Source organism: Tachysurus vachellii, chromosome 17, assembly GCF_030014155.1.
Source record: "Tachysurus vachellii isolate PV-2020 chromosome 17, HZAU_Pvac_v1, whole genome shotgun sequence".
NCBI lineage: Eukaryota > Metazoa > Chordata > Actinopteri > Siluriformes > Bagridae > Tachysurus > Tachysurus vachellii.
In genome coordinates, this window is record NC_083476.1 from 10,975,187 (window position 1) to 10,991,244 (window position 16,058).

Genomic DNA, 16,058 nt, shown 5'->3' on the forward strand with positions numbered 1-16,058 from the left:
TGGCATGCTGTTCATTCGTTCATTCATTTTCTACCGCTTATCCAAACTACATTGGGTCACGGGGAGCCTGTGCCGATCTCGGGCATCAAGGCAGGATACACCCTGGATGGAGTGCCAAACAGGGCACACACACTCTCATTCACTCACGCAATCACACACTACGGACAATTTTCCAGAGATGCCAATCAACCTACCATGCATGTCTTTGGACCGGGGGAGAAAACCGGAGTACCCGGAGGAAACCCCCGAGGCACGGGGAGAACATGCAGACTCCACACACACAAGGTGGAGGCGGGAATTGAATCCCCAACCCTGGAGGTGTGCGGCGAACGTGCTAACCACTAAGCCACCGTGCCCCCGCATGCTGTTTTATTTTTTAATTTTTATTTGATAGGAAAATCATCCTTTCTGTTTGTATATTGAGAGTAAAACATGATTACACAAAGCTGATATTATTCTCTGGTGTTCTTACAGACTGGGTACAGCAGGCTGTGTGTGTTACAGAGGTGGTAGCTGATAGTGAGGATAAACATAGATCTTGTATTTATAGATCTTCTGTACGCTCTGACCTTCTCTGTGTCTCTATGCTACTGTTGCAGGCCTGTGGTTGCTCACCCTAAAAAAATCACCCACCCAGACAGCCTTGTTTTAAATAAAGATACAGATGTGTATGTGTGTGAGAGTGTATTCGTGAGAGAAAGAGGGAGAGAGAGAGAGAGAGAGAGAGAGAGAGAGAGAGAGAGAGAGAGAGAGAGAGGGAGGGAGAGGGAGGGAGGTTCCTTTTTTGTAGAAGTGGGTCTCATTGTTAAACCCAGGAGGGTTCATTACTGAGATTCATCACACTCACTCTGCTGGTGCTTAGCCATGATGTCTGTGCCACTATTTTTAGTGTTTGTGTGTTTAAGTGACTTCTTGTAACGATTTATCTTTATTCACAGCTGGGCTGCTCGTTGGTTAGATTAACAATATCTTAATTACACAGGCAGAGTTATGACATGAGAGGTAATTCCTCTGTCTCCATACATCCATGAATACAATTCAATTAACTACTTCTTGCTTGGCAGATAGCAATGATAATTCCCCCAAAGCCTTCCTTATTTTAGCTGTGTCTGTCTACCTCACTTGAAATGTATGTGTGATTACCACAGATAATAATCTTAACTTGTTAGCCTAGTCTGTGGAAAGAACAAAAACTCACTTGTAATGAAGTCTAAAGTCTATTTTTGTTCTAAAGAATATTGTTCAATTCTGCTAATTTTTATACAACGTTTCAATAAATTATTGAATCATTTACACTGTTAGATACAGATTGGCTTTTTCAGAAATGAGATTTTGCATTTGTGTTACCAGCATATTGAGTATTGGATAAAACATCGGTGGTGTGCTGTTATAGGAAAAGATTAATTGACGGTGTGGATAAAACGTGTCAAAATTCATGTCTCCAATAATTAAAATTATGTGCTATTAAAAGTTTTTTTATTCTGTATTTTCTATTTTCTTGTCCTATTTAATATACTACAGACCACACTATTACATACTATTCTCTCTTTTTCTGTCTCTCTCCTGGTAGAGCTGACCAAGCAGATTCCTCATAACAGCATTAGCCAATAAGCATATATTTATAGACATATACAGAGATCTGCCTAGTCAGAGAAGCTGGTGTGGCATCACCCCACCCCAGAGCCTTGACGAGTTTCATTCTCACTAAAATCATCTCGAGAAATCTAAACTTGGGCCTCTTTAGCATATTTACAGTTTCAGGACCAGGGTGTGGATCTGTCATGCAAAGCATGTGTGTTTGCTAATGCTTAGTGTTTATACTCCATATTCATGTATACAGGCAGTACTTCTGTATCAGCTGAAAAATTTTTAATATGATAACGTTGTTTATTACATACAGCTAGGCCTGATGTATTTATAGTGAATACCAAAATAGTGTTTTAAAAGGTGTTTAATACATACAGTAGGGTATCATAACTAGAGGGTTAACACTGTTTCTATATCCCCAGTTTCATATGTTCAAAGGTTACTAGGTTGTATTCACAGAAATGTATCCTCCTAGGGTTCTGTGTTCCCAAAGCTTTATTTAACAAGGCATTATGTAACCTATTTAGCTAGGACATCCTATTCCAAAAGCACAATGTTTCGTTAGCTCTTTAGCTCTAGCTTTTTGTTCCAAGGAACTTAACCCAAGGCCATGTATTTCATATAGTCTACCGCCAAACAACTGACAATTTTTCCTGCTTCCAACACATCTTTGAGAAATGAATGTTTAATTGTTGCCTAATACTGTATATCCCACCCTTTAACAGGTGCCACTGTAATGAGATAAAAGAAGTTATTCGAATCACTTGTCAGAGGTTTTAATGTTATGGCTGATGAGTGTATATTATGTTTGTGCTGTGCTCTAATAATCCTATAGGATATATTTACTGGACACTAGCTTTGCTAGTTGTGCAGATGTTCTCTTAGGTCTATATTTCTACAGCTATATGAACATGGAACCATAGGCTTTTTTCACAGGCAATACAGAGCATTTGCATGGCTTTGTTGGCCATGGCTATGTTCTCAGGACCCTGTATTTGGGCTATATTTGCCGAGGCTAATTGTCTCAGACCTGAGAGATTTGACCAGTTGCCTGTTTTTCTGTCCTGTGCTAGCTTTTTTTTTTAAGCTCACTTTAGTGCATTTGTTTATATGGGATTTGTTTTGGTTTTAGTCCTGGTTCCACTCCATTTTTACCATAGTTAGTTACCCTAACGTGTTCACCTGTTCTCACCTTGATTGGCTGGCTATATATGCACTGTTGTTTCGGTTCTAACGTTGACTTCTGTCTAATTAAGTCATAGCCTTGTTGTTTGGGTTGTGTGTTTGATCTGTGCCTGCTGCCTGTGTTTGGACCAGTGGTACAGAAAAAAACTATGACATCTTGATTGCCTAAAATAAAAAGTTTACTCATGTGTCCTGCCTCTCGGCAACTCTTATTTTTTTGCACACTTTTACAATAACAGTTACAGTAATGAAGAGCCCCTGCCTACCTGCCTGAGTGTCTGCCTGTCTGAGAGGCCCTTTATTAAGTTCTTAAACAAGCTAAATAAGTAAGTAAGTAAGTAAAAAAATAAATAAATAAATAATACAGCCTGTATTGCCATTAAGAGCACCCTACTTATTGCAAACTGTTTGAATCTGTCTTTGTGTAGTTTTTTTCTGTTGTGTTTCTCATGCATACTTGATGTTGTGTATTATTGGAGCTTTTCTCAGAGATTTCCCTTAGGCTGGCTGATTGAATGTGCTGCACTTGGCCTTCTTTCATCTCCTTATTTTTCCAGCCCTTTGTGTGAGTCATAGATGAAACAAAAAGGTCTGGTGGGTTTAAAGTGAGTAAAGAATGCCTTTAAAGATACATCAGCACAACAGTATTTAGTCTAATGTTGATGAGACAAATAGCATTTGGTTTATATTGGTAGCGACTGTGGTGTCTGTCTGCATTGTCTGTGGGCTCAGTGGCTTTCTCTGATGTCCCACACATCTACGCTTTCTTCTCGCCTTTGTGCTTGCAGTCTGCATGTATTACATCAAAGATTCACTGATAGAATATTTTTACACCTGATTAAAATCGCAATTTGGGATTAATTTTGAGATTTACTCTACAATGTTGCACCAAGTAAACTTGGTCATGATCCAAAGTATTGTTCTTCAGTTATAAACAGCATAAAATCCTTTATGGGACTGAATCATATTTGGAGATCTCAAGAGTTGAGAATAAGTAAAATCTACAGAAAGTACAGCTGTCACACAATAAGCTTTCCTAAAATCTCACCATATCTGTCATGTAAAGTGAACTAAACTTACTTGCTAAATTAACCACTATAGTATTTATTGACCTCAGTCTCCCCCAGGCTTGATATTCTCTAGCTCTGTCCTCCTTCTAGGCGTTAACTTGTTTTGACTCCAATGATTGATTCTCATGAGAAGATCAGATGTGTTCTTTATAAGTACTTTCATGAGGCATGGTTTAATATGAAAGTTTGTCCCTTATTAAATATAAATCACTTTAGGTGTTTGGGGTTTACAAACGTAAAGGTTTTGTTCATTCATTCAGAAGAAAAACTGTTGTGTAAGAGGGAGTTAAAAAAAAGCTCATGAGTAGCAGCCCAGTTACACATAACAATTATAAATGACTGGATGAAGATCATTAAATCATCAATCTTACATCAAACAGAGAGAGAGAGAGAGAAAGAAAGAGAGAGAATGGAAGCACAAGGGAAAGAAAATCACCATCACTGACATGGCAAGGCAGCAGAAAACAGGCTAAAATTATATTCTGTTATAGTTTTCAAGATGGCAGCAAAAAAGAAAATAAAAAAAAATCCATACACACACAGTAGCAGCTTCAAACATAAAGACGGCATGATTTTGTTGTGCTGCTGAATTATGGCTTATTATTTCAACCAGAACATTTCAACAGCTCACCGCAGACAGTTAAGATATGAAACTGTACAAGATCAGACAAAACACTTGTAACAGGGTATAATTTAGTGCTGAACTAGCAATCATACAATCTCACTTAAATCTCTAAACTGTGGAATAACCTGCAAAGCCAAGATATTGCTCCACAATTTATTAATTCCTTTGCATATCTTTGATACATAGCAGTATGTACAGTAGCATTGTTTCAACACTTCTTCAGTTTTTCTTGAGACTTTACAACATTCTTTATTCTGGTCATTGAGGTTATTTTTATTGCATATAACTGCAATTTATTGTAATGCTTTTCTACGTTAAAAACAATGCGTTTTGTTCTTTATTCATTCCCTCTGTGCTTCTCTCCCTCAGGCAGATACATCGACCAGTTTTCTGCGTGCAGCACGCTCAGGTAATCTGGACAAGGCTCTGGATCACGTAAAAAATGGGATAGACATCAATATAGCCAATCAGGTAAGAGCAGGTGTCAAAGCATCATGCCAAGCTGCATATGTGTATATCTGCAGTGCAGTCATTTTGCTTCATGGAATGAAATAATGATTTGCTCATGAAAATAAGGAGAACTGAAGCTACATTAGAGCATTTAAGACATTTAGGACATTAATAATGAATGAAACATGAATTGAGCAATGAGAACTGTTAATTTATCAACTCCAGGATTAAAAACATCAGTGCTTGTGTGTGTGAATGTATCCCTAGTTGTGTATTGATGTTTGTTTGAGTGCAGCTGTGTTTACCATGTCATTGCTGTGCCATAATGAGGAAATGGCTGTAATTAATGGTGATAGACGCATGTCTTCTTCCCCTGACTAATTGGCCATGCCTTAGCACCCACAAAGATATGGTTGACAGTCATGGCTTGGTGAATGGATGAGTGTGTGTGGCTCTAGATTTATCACATACACCTTCATACAAACATCACAGATATTGTATGGGCCGTGTTTGTGCTACATGACACTGCGATATGAGGAGCTTCCAGTGCAGTCAGCAGAGCAGAGTTTCCTTACCGTTGCCAGCACTACACATACTGTACACACAGCCTTTTACAGCCAAATGTCTTCACTCACCTTCTGTCCATAAAACACTCTCATCCATACAGTATGTCTTTTTCATCTAGGAGAGAAGCCCTTTCTACTCACAGCTTAATGAGAGCCCTCACTTCAACAGCTAGATATTTTTGACTCCTACTCAAATGGTAGTTCATGGCATATGGGTGCATCCTGCTGACCAGATCAGGTTTTAAACAGAATGCTTTTGTTTGTTGGCAGAATGGACTTAATGGGTTACACTTGGCTTCGAAAGAAGGTCACGTTAAAATGGTACTGGAGCTGTTGCACCATGGGATTGAACTAGAAGGCACCACAAAGGTACTTTATTACTAATATATATATATTAATAGTGTAAGTTTACAGAACAATTTCTTACATCATACTATATATGACATGCATGTCAAATTGTTACAGTCTTAAAGTAAATATACCAACCAAGAAATGGCTAGAGTAATACACCTAGACTAAAATGCCTAACTGCTGTAAGTGCTGAAATGACATAGCGCCCATAAAACTCTAACAAATAAGAAAATTTATTTAACTGTTAGAATGTCATGCCTTCTGTGAAGTACTATCAAACATGCAAACTTTACTAACTGGTAGTATGTTATACATACCGTAAAAAATAGTTTTTAAATGGGCAAGCAACGACAACTGCTAGAGTACAGTCGTATGCAAAAGTTTAGGAACCCCTGACAATTTCCATGATTTTCATTTATAAATATTTGGGTGTTTGGATCAGCAATTTCATTTTGATCTATCAAATAACTGAAGGACACAGTAATATTTTAGTAGTGAAATGAGGTTTATTGGATTAACAGAAAATGTGCAATATGCATCAAAACGAAATTAGACAGGTGCATAAATTTGGGCACCCTTGCCATTTTGTTGATTTGAATACCTGTAACTACTTAGCACTGATTAATAGGAACACACAATTGGTTTGGTGGCTCATTAAGCCTTGACTTTCATAGACCGGTACATCCAATCATGAGAAAAGGTATTTAAGGCGGCCAAATGCAAGTTGTTGTTCTCTTTGTCTCTCCTCTGAAGAGTGGCAACATGGAGGCCTCAAAACAACTCTAAAATGACCTGAAAACAAAGATTGTTCTACATTATGGTTTAGGGGAAGGCTACAAAAAGTTATCGCAGGGATATAAGCTGTCAATGCCCACTGTGGGAAATGGAAGACCACAGGCACAGTTCTTGTTAAAGCCAGAAGTTGCAGGCCACGTAAAATATTGGAGAGGCAAAGGTGAAGGATGGTGAGATCGGTCAAAAACAGCCCACAGACCACCTCCAAAGACCTACAACATCAACTTGCTGCAGATGGTGTCACTGTGCATCGTTCAACAATTCAGCGCACTTTGCACAAGGTGAAGCTGTACGGGAGAGTGATGCGAAAGAAGCCTTTTTTGCACACACGGCACAAACGGAGTCACTTGAGGTATGCAAGCGCACATTTGGACAAGCCAGCTTCATTTTGAAATAAGCTGCTGTGGAGTGATGAAACAAAGATTGAATTATTTGGTCATAACAAGGGGCGTGATGCATGGTGGCAAAAGAACACAGCATTCCAAGAAAAACACTTGCTACCCGCAGTAAAATTTGGTGGAGGTTCCATCATGCTGCGGGGCTGTGTGGCCAGTGCCGGTACTGGGAATCTGGTTAAAGTTGAGGGTCGCATGGATTCCCCTCAATATCAGCAGATTCTTGAGAATAATGTTGAGGAATCAGTCACAAAGTTGAAGTTACGCCGGAACTGGATATTTCAACAAGACAACGACCCAAAACACTGCTCAAAATCTACTCGGGCATTTATGCAGAGGAACAAATACAATGTTCTGAAATGGCCATCCCAGTCCCCAGACCTGAATATCATAGAACATCTGTGGGGTGATTTGAAGTGGGCTGTCCATGCTCGGCAACCATCAAACCTAACTGAACTGGAGATGTTTTGTAAGGAGAAATGGTCCAAAATACATGCATCCAGAATCCAGACACTCATTACAGGCTATAGGAAGCATCTAGAGGCTGTTATTTCTGCTTAAGGAGGCTCTACTAAATATTGATGTGATTTTTCTGTTGGGGTGCCCAAATTTATGCACCTGTCTAATTTTGTTTTGATGCATATTGCGCATTTTCTGTTAATCCAAAAAACCTCATATCACTACTGAAATATTACTGTGTCCTTCAGTTGATGGATCAAAATGAAATCCAAACACCCAAATATTTATAAATGAAAATCATGGAAATTGTCAGGGGTTTCTAAACTTTTGCATACGACTGTATGTTTTCTACTGTAAAACCCTAAGAAACTTGCAAACTACAGTAACTGGTGGAATGGCACATCTACCTCAGTGAACTCTAATGAATGGGCAAACCCCAAATAAAAACCCCAATGCAAACTACTGCATCTAGAGTGCCAACTACTGCATGTAGAAAAAATATGTGGAGCAATTGCTAAAAAAATTGACTACTACAGTATGTAAACCTTTGTAACTACCGATCTAGCACATTTACACTGAAAGCCCAGACGGAATAAATTAATTAATTCATTTTTGAGGAAAATTAACAACTTATATTAATTAGAATAGTGCTCACACCAAAGAATAACAACAGATGGGCAAATTACTATGACTTCTAGAATAACACAATTTTTTATAAATACCCATTTGTAGTAGCACACCTGCAGTAAAAAGAAAATCCAAGTAACTAGTGTTAATTTCATCTCCTATTTTTAATTTAGTCTTAGTCTTGTGCCAAATGTCCTTGTTAGTTTTAGTCATATTTAGTCATTCACATATCTTTTTTTGTTAGTCAAGTTTTAGTTGACTAAAAGTCTCATCATTTTAGTCTAGTTTTAGTCAAAAGAAAACTCAAGGTATCCTAGTCAAGTTTTAGTCGACTAAAAGACTTTTAATTTTAGTCTAGTTTTAGTCAAAAAATTTAGTCTTTTTTTAAATAACACATTATTACTGAGATTATTACTGATAAACATTTCAGTAAAAAAAAGTGTTTCACATATGTTTCACTCGAACTTGACTGCACATTACATTTTTTACTTTATTGATACTGCTTTTAATCGTAATGCAAAGACCGGTCATCGGGACATAAGCTGTCATGTACAATAAAAGAGCCTGCACAGCGACAGGAAATATAATTTAATACAAAAAGCTGCCTAGACGGTGGACTTGCGCTCAGGAGCGGCGTGTGGACGAATTCTTTCTACGCACACACTAAACAGCGCGAAGCCGCGAACTCGTTGTGAATATTTTAAAGGCGTAACAGCTGATGAAAAAGCAGAGACAATTGTAGACGAAAATGAAGAGAGATTTTATCTTAGTTTTTATTTTATACAAAACATTTTCGCCTCGTCTTTATTCGTCAACAATAACGCATGTTAATTTAGTCTTAGGCAGCGTTTTTGGACAGTGGAACAGTCTTGTCTTTGTCTCGTCTTAGTCATGAAAAAAAAGGTTGTTGACGAACATATTTCGTCTCTTCTCCTCTGACGAAATTAACACTACAAGCAACTGTAAATAAAATAAAAAATATATCTTATTGTCTGGGAAATATGGTAGTTACAATACATATGCATTTAGTTTGGAGATGTATGCATGTATAGATTTGTATGACTAAATGATACTTTTCTTTTATAGAAAGGGAATACCGCACTACATATTGCTGCACTGGCTGGTCAAGAGAAGGTTGTTGCTGAGCTAGTCCACTATGGTGCCAATGTCAATGCCCAATCTCAGGTCAGTCTCTGAAAATATCAGACTAATATAATTGTGCCTCTGGGCTGTTCTCAATATCTGAGGTGCTGATGTTTTCTTTTTAATGTCTATCTTTCAGAAAGGTTTCAGTCCTTTATATATGGCAGCACAGGAGAACCACTTGGAGGTAGTGAAGTTTCTCTTAGAAAATGGAGCCAATCAGAGCCTCCCTACTGAGGTAAGAGACAGCAAAAATATGCTTATAAGCACTTACTACTTGCTTTTTTTTTTAAATAAAGTCTTAAGACCAATTTTGCCAACTGACTTTGGTGTTATCTTTGACATTGAAAAATCAATGATCACCATTGTTCCCAAAAACTAACCACTGATTACCACTATTTTACAGTGACCAATAAATGATCACTTTTTTAAATGATCAATCACTGATCTCCTTTGTTCCCAATAACAGACCACTGTTTACAATTATTTACACATTAAAAAAAAAGATCAATCACTGATCCTCTTTGTTTCCAATAACAAAGCACTGTTTAAAGTTATTTTGCAATGACCAATCACTGATCACAATTGTTCCCATTATCTAACCACTGATAACCATTATTTTGCAATGTCTGTTCAATTCCCACCTTTGTTCCTAATGACCAATCATTAATCACTATTGTTCATAATAACTAACCACCAGTTAACATTATTTTGCAATGACCAATAACTTATCAACGACCAATTGTTCACAATAACCATTGTTCCCTATGAGCAATCACTGAATCATTGTTGTTTGTATTATATTTAGAAAGTGCTAATATTCAGTTGTTTCATCCATAACCATTTCCTTTTTGTCTGTTTCCTGACTCCTCAGTACCAGTCATTAAAGTGTCTTCTGAAAATATTTCATTGATATGCAAATAATTGTTATGATTTAAAGAATATGCAAATTAGTATATAATAATAGCTGGTGACTTCTGGCTACAAGTATGTAGAATACAACCGAAGTGAGAAAACCCCTGCGCAACATCATTAAATGTCCAATGACTCAAAATTGTATCACCTCTCTATAATTGCATTACTTCTAAGTTAAAAGTAGTGCATTTCATTTATAAACAATCAAAACACTTTAGAAAGATTATATTAAAAATTCAGGCCCCAAAGTAGAAACTCAACACAACCAAAGTGAATACAATGGAAGAAAAATTTAGTGTACCTGTGATTTCCAATCAGCCTAATTACATGAACATTGTTATAAAGTGATCTGTAAACAGAACCAAATCTATGGACTGTGTCTATCTATATATCTGCATGATGGCCTCACACGGAAAAGAGATAGGAAAGGATATACAATGCTGAAGATCTGATAACCAACTAAAGATCAGTAGTGATCAGATGGTATAGAACGAGCCATTGGATCAGTGTAGTGGCCATCCTCTTAAAATGGCACATGGACACTGCTTGCACAATCTAGCTCAGAAAACAGAGGGGCAAGTGCTTCATACAAAAGCCTGACAAATATCGGTAGCACATTCTTTGGTCAGCTGAAACCAAGATAAATTTGTTTTACACAAATGGGGTTCAGCATTTGTGTTGTGAAGTATTGAGATGACGTTATGAATGGCTGTGAAGATGATAAAATACTAACTGGTAAAATGACTGACCAGAAAAGAAATCTTGGCAGAAAAGGACTATTCTAGCATGAAGAAGATCTAATGCACACTGCCAAAATCATGCACGAGTTTCTAAAGGTATTAAAAATGAAAACCTGGCCAAGTCTTAACTTGAATCCAACAGAACCCCTTTGGTCTATTTTAAAGAGAAAGTAGAGCAACACAAACCTCTAGACCACAAGCCATCTCTCCAGAAATTTGTGCAACACTGCTATCCTCTATGCTGTAGAAGATTGAGTCCATTATATAAAAAAACATAAAGCACTGAAACAATAAGAGTTTTTGTCTCAGTAATGAAAGATATATTGACTTTTGTTGCATTTAGCATTTTACACAAGAGCTAATATCTTGCTCTTCAGGTTAGAAGTAATGCAGTTACTGTAAGCTGATACAATTTTGAATTATTTGACTTTAAGTGATGTTACACAGGGGTGTACTCACTACTCATGTATAATGTACATTAGCTATTTTCCTCTATAAGTAGTTGGCAGTGGTGTTGGTTCTCTTCCACGTGTACCTGTTGTGATTTTCGCTCTCCTCTGTGGCCTGTCAGGATGGCTTCACTCCGCTGGCTGTGGCTTTGCAGCAAGGTCACGAGAATGTGGTGGCTCTTCTCATTAACTACGGCACTAAAGGAAAAGTGCGCCTGCCCGCTCTCCACATCGCTGCTCGCAACGACGACACACGCACTGCAGCTGTGCTGCTACAGAATGACCCCAACCCAGATGTTTTAAGCAAGGTAGAATTAGTCTGTGTGTGGATTTGTGTATAGCTGTTTGACAGTTTTAGAGCTTGGCAATAAAATATGACCTTGAGCATAATCCTCTAAGCAGGTGTACTTTGATCACAGCTGCTGATGCATCAATTTAGAAAATGGTATCATTTCATATTCGTCCTTAACCTGATTTCATAACGTTCTGGGTTTAAAGTATTTATGCCTTCTTTGTCTTTTACCTTTTTCCATGTAGACTGGCTTTACTCCACTTCACATCGCAGCACATTATGAGAATCTGAGTGTTGCACAGCTGCTGTTAAACAGGGGAGCCAATGTGAACTTCACGCCAAAGGTTGGTGCCCTTCTTCACCTCATTCTACTGTTCCTCTACTCTGATAAAAAAAAGAGTCTTACAATTGCATTACCTCAAGTTATAGAAAATCTGTGAATGATAGCACATTTTAGCCAAGTAACATTACCAGTGAATCTAACCATTTATAAATTATGTTTGTCGTATCTAGGTGACTAGTGAAGAGAATTAATTATTTAAAAACCATTCAGAACAACAACAGAACACGACAAATTATCTAACATTACAGTTATCAGTTATCTAACATCCTTGCATTTACATTCAAGATTAGACACATTTACAATTACTTTAGCATTAACATTAAACTCTGTCACCCTGGCTCATGTATGCTGGCTGTTTAGAGTTACCAAGAAATATAGTGAACATTTATGTGACTATGGACTTTTCACATCATCACATGTTAGCCATGTAACTCGGGTCTCTTATTTTAAATTTTCTGAAAAGAAATGTTGTTTGTTGGCTTAAGCTTAAAATAAGTCATGACTAAATGAATCTTCTGCTGTCCTTTTCATGGTTGATCTCAGAATGGCATCACACCATTGCATATAGCTGCCCGAAGGGGAAACGTGATTATGGTTCGACTACTTTTGGACAGAGGAGCACAGATTGATGCCAGAACGAAGGTAGAGAATCTTTTTGCCCTTTTTGCTTATGCCTCCAACAATAGCAGTATTGCAGCAGGTTCATTTATCAGATACAGTATGAAATTTCTGCAAAGTAGACTGCTGGGTTATTTATGTCTTTACTTACAGAGGATGGCCTATTTATTTCCTCCTGGGAGTAAATCAGGTACTTCGCATGTACGGTATAAGCTGGGATTCAAATGTAAAAAAAGTAGTGTGTTTGGATGATTAATTGAGTGCACATTTTCTTTAACCGTGTAATCTTTTGAGATTGTACTGTCAAAAGATTTACACACCAACTATTTTAAGGAATCTGGTGCAGTGGAACTGTAAAGGAGAACCGCAGCATATAGCTAAATATATCTTCGTCTGTCTTTTTGTCTCTTCTTGTCAGGATGAGCTGACTCCACTGCACTGTGCTGCCAGGAACGGCCATGTGCGGGTCATCGAGATCCTTCTGGAACAGGGAGCACCCATCCAGGCCAAAACTAAGGTGATTCAACAGAGAAAGTGTTAGCAGTTTCAGTCTTGAAGATTGCATGGAATCCAGGACCGAGGACAATACTTGGTAACATTTATTGGTTTATTGCAGCCATCATTTTGAGGACATGAGCAAAAAATCTTATTTTGTGCAGATTTTCTATAAACAAGAAGAGGCAAAAAAACAAAGCATGATGCACAAACATGTTCTGAAATAAAACAATAATAATAAAGCACAGTTTATAATGCTTACTAGCAACTTATATCTTGTTTATTAGGGATATTTAATGAACTCCATCTTAGCAAAGCAATTTTAGCATTTCATTACAGGTGTTAAGGTGGTACAGTGGGTAGAACTGTTACCTTATAACCCAGAGTCATTGGTTCAGATCTTTTGGAGTCTTGCATGTTCCCTTCATGCCCCTGTGGGTTTCCTTTGTCTCAAACTTTTTTAGAAGGAAGAATTTGTGATTATTACAATGATATCAGCGTAGTTGTGTGATTATGATAGTGCATGACTACCACAAACCTATCAGGAAAGTGTCTTTTCCATTATATTATATTATATTATATTATATTATATTATATTATATTATATTATATTATATTATATTATATTATATTATATTATATTATATTATATTTCTCCAGTGTTAGAAAGTTGGATAAAACTCCATTAGAACAATCTTGGTAAGACTTTCTTTCGCCGTCGTGTTCGTCTTGATTGTCAAATGCATTTGTTATCGGCATATTTTAAAATATCCTTGAATACATTCATCTGACTAATATTTTTAGCAGTATTTCTAATGATCGTGATAGATTTATTCTGCATTTGAGAAGCTGATGGTATGATAGTATCTGTGCTCTGCTGATCGGCCCTATATGTGCTGTCATCATGCAGAACGGCTTGTCTCCCATCCACATGGCAGCACAAGGTGATCACATGGATTGCGTTCGCCAGCTTCTGCAATACAACGCTGAGATTGATGACATCACTCTGGACCATCTAACGCCGCTGCACGTAGCTGCACACTGTGGTCACCACCGCATGGCCAAGGTGCTGCTGGACAAGGGTGCTAAGGCCAATGCTCGAGCTCTGGTAAGTCCTTCTACTTTATATATTTCCTTATTTTTAGGCCAAATCATTCATCCCGAGTGATGTGGGGACTTTACTTTTCTCTTAATATTTCAGAATGGCTTCACACCTCTGCACATTGCCTGCAAGAAGAACCACATGCGCTCCATGGACCTACTACTGAAGCACTCAGCATCTCTGGAGGCAGTGACCGAGGTCAGATATCACCACTAGGATATAATTTTAAATTGTTCTGATGTGCCAGAAATAATTTTGCAATAGTCATGTTACATTCCGGTGTAATGTACCTCAATTCTGCTTGATAGAAAATTATTAAAAGCCTGCAGAAACTTTTTGTAGGACTTAAGGCATCAATGTGGATTTATGTCTCATTTGTGTTCTATTGCAGTCTGGTCTCACTCCGCTCCATGTGGCTGCATTTATGGGACACCTAAACATAGTAAAGTGTCTCCTGCAGAGAGGAGCCTCTCCAAATGCATCTAACGTGGTGAGTAGATTCTTCAGGTCCCAGTTTATTAGTCACTTTATGTACACAGGATCTTTTAAGATTATTTGAAGGTTATTTGAATTAAAAATGAGCTTTTCTTATCAGGATGATTTTTTTTCTTGTGCAAAACACAAGAAGACTTTATTTATTCAAATAGCAGGTTAGTTGTAGTAGCTAGCAAGGAGCAGCTAACTTAAACAGGAAAATACAACCATGAAACCACTTCAGCCAATCTACAAAGACAATTACTGTTACTTTATATTTGGAAACATAATCCTTGGTAGAGCAATAGTTTGAACTGGCAAGCTTACATATTAATAGATCTTTGGACTAGTGTCAAAATTTTAGTTGATGTAAAAAAGTTGAGGTAAATTCTGTGACCAGCTTCATCTCCTTATCTAGTAGTCACTTACTCCAAAAGCACTGCCAGTGCTTATGGTGGTTTTATTTTTTTTTTATTTTTATTTTTTTTTGACCTTATGTTTTTTTTGTCTTATGAGAGAGAGTGTCTAAGAAAAGCCTAACCAGAGACCTATCATAACACAAACAAGCCTTCTGAACTGTAAGGCATTTTCCAGATGTTTTCACAGGCTTGTAAATGCACTTGTGGTCATGAGTTAAATAATTAGCAGGTTCTCTGTATTTTTCCTTGTCATTTGTACTAGTAAGTTAAAAATTTATTTACTACTGATTGCACCACAATGTTCATGTCTCTGTAGAAGGTGGAGACTCCGTTGCACATGGCTGCTCGGGCAGGGCACTGTGAGGTGGCTCAGTTCCTGCTGCAAAACTCAGCTCAGGTGGACACTAAAGCTAAGGTAGATGAGGCTTAGCACATAGAAGCACACAATTAATTAATTTTCTTAAAGCAACTAAGACTTTATAAGTCTTCATGTTACTCTATCTTCCTGTGCAGGATGATCAGACGCCACTGCACTGTGCAGCTCGAATGGGACATAAAGAGCTAGTTAAGCTGCTGTTAGAATATAAGGCCAATCCTGATTCGGCTACTACAGCTGGCCATACCCCTCTGCACATTGCCGCTCGTGAGGGACATGCCCACACAGCACGCATCCTCTTAGACGGCAATGCCCAGCAAGTAAAAATGACTAAGGTCAGCTTTGTTCTGTATACTAGTTTTTTCTTTTGTTCAGTATTCCGAATTACAAAGTGACATTTTGTTTTGGAATTAGCTAATTAATTGTAAAAGATAATTGCAATTTCAAGATGTTTTGATTATGCTCCTACAGCTATTTTTTGTCTTTTATTTCGTCTCATTTTCATTGAGTGGAAAGTTAGATCTGGATAATTCAGCCAGCACAAATAAAATTTCATTGTTTGTTATTGTTAATCTTAAATAT

At 37.6% G+C, this 16,058-nt stretch overlaps 1 protein-coding gene across 1 annotated transcript in view; it reads left to right on the forward strand.

The window, feature by feature from the left end:
- ank1b (ankyrin 1, erythrocytic b) overlaps positions 1–16,058 on the forward strand; it is a 74,821-nt gene that overhangs the window by 26,759 nt on the left and 32,004 nt on the right. The window contains exons 2-14 of the mRNA XM_060890908.1: positions 4,837–4,938; positions 5,754–5,852; positions 9,197–9,295; positions 9,393–9,491; positions 11,480–11,665; positions 11,895–11,993; positions 12,536–12,634; positions 13,029–13,127; positions 14,016–14,213; positions 14,307–14,405; positions 14,599–14,697; positions 15,417–15,515; positions 15,614–15,811. Of these exons, the coding sequence (XP_060746891.1) occupies positions 4,837–4,938; positions 5,754–5,852; positions 9,197–9,295; positions 9,393–9,491; positions 11,480–11,665; positions 11,895–11,993; positions 12,536–12,634; positions 13,029–13,127; positions 14,016–14,213; positions 14,307–14,405; positions 14,599–14,697; positions 15,417–15,515; positions 15,614–15,811 (1,575 nt within the window). The remainder of the gene's footprint in view (positions 1–4,836; positions 4,939–5,753; positions 5,853–9,196; positions 9,296–9,392; positions 9,492–11,479; positions 11,666–11,894; positions 11,994–12,535; positions 12,635–13,028; positions 13,128–14,015; positions 14,214–14,306; positions 14,406–14,598; positions 14,698–15,416; positions 15,516–15,613; positions 15,812–16,058) is intronic.